We start from the raw sequence: 680 nt of genomic DNA, 5'->3' as shown, positions 1-680 counted from the left end.
TAGGGCGGTGACAGCCTAGCAAGCTGTGCACCACAAGGTGGCACTGATGGTGTGTCATGGGCCTCGACACCTTCATGCCGTTCAGGGAGATGCTAGGGGCCGGGATCAGGGAGAGAATCAGCGTGTGGATACCAGGGTGGGACATTCCCTGGGGTCAGCCCCCAGCCCACGTAAACCTGCCCCTGGTTAAATAGGGCCGTGCCAATCCAAGCTGAGCAAAGCCAGGCCACAGTTGAGGGTGCCCCACAGCAGAGCACACCCAAAGCAACGCTCCCACTTGGCAGCCTCCAGCTCTACAGGCTAGCAGTTTCAGGCAGTGTGCCGAGCACATTCTGCCTCTGCAGCCTCTGCCTCCCTTACATTCTCCAAATTCTGGTGCTGGGCCCTTCCCTCAGGGCCCTCCCCACACGTTAAAGGTTGCCTGAAGCTCTCCCAGAGCTCCACACGCCGCTTATTCCTCACCCCAAGCCCAGCTTGGATGAAAACTGCAACGAAGCCACCCTGCCCATGGCTCCTGCAAGGGGAGTTTTGCTCACTCGGCCATTACGGGCTGGTTGCGCACCACCGACCGCACGCTCCTGCCTTAGGCAGCACCGCGGAAAAACCCACGGGAGACCAGGTGGGAGCCGTCCAGTTCTGGCACCCAACATGGGGTGCGCGTGGGGGGACTCGGCTCTGGC

General features: G+C 61.3%; 1 protein-coding gene across 1 annotated transcript in view; it reads right to left on the bottom strand.

Moving 5' to 3' along the window:
• LOC104279104 (beta-1,4-galactosyltransferase 2-like) overlaps positions 1-680 on the bottom strand; it is a gene marked incomplete at its 5' end in the record, with an annotated part of 2083 nt that overhangs the window by 327 nt on the left and 1076 nt on the right. The window contains one exon of the mRNA XM_009876285.1: positions 45-92. Coding sequence (XP_009874587.1) covers positions 45-92 — 48 coding nt within the window. The remainder of the gene's footprint in view (positions 1-44; positions 93-680) is intronic.

Source organism: Apaloderma vittatum, unplaced genomic scaffold (genome assembly GCF_000703405.1).
Source record: "Apaloderma vittatum isolate BGI_N311 unplaced genomic scaffold, ASM70340v1 scaffold33550, whole genome shotgun sequence".
NCBI classification, from domain to species: Eukaryota; Metazoa; Chordata; class Aves; order Trogoniformes; family Trogonidae; genus Apaloderma; species Apaloderma vittatum.
Note: the sequence above shows the minus strand (reverse complement) of the source record. Positions and strands in the feature narration are given on the sequence as shown.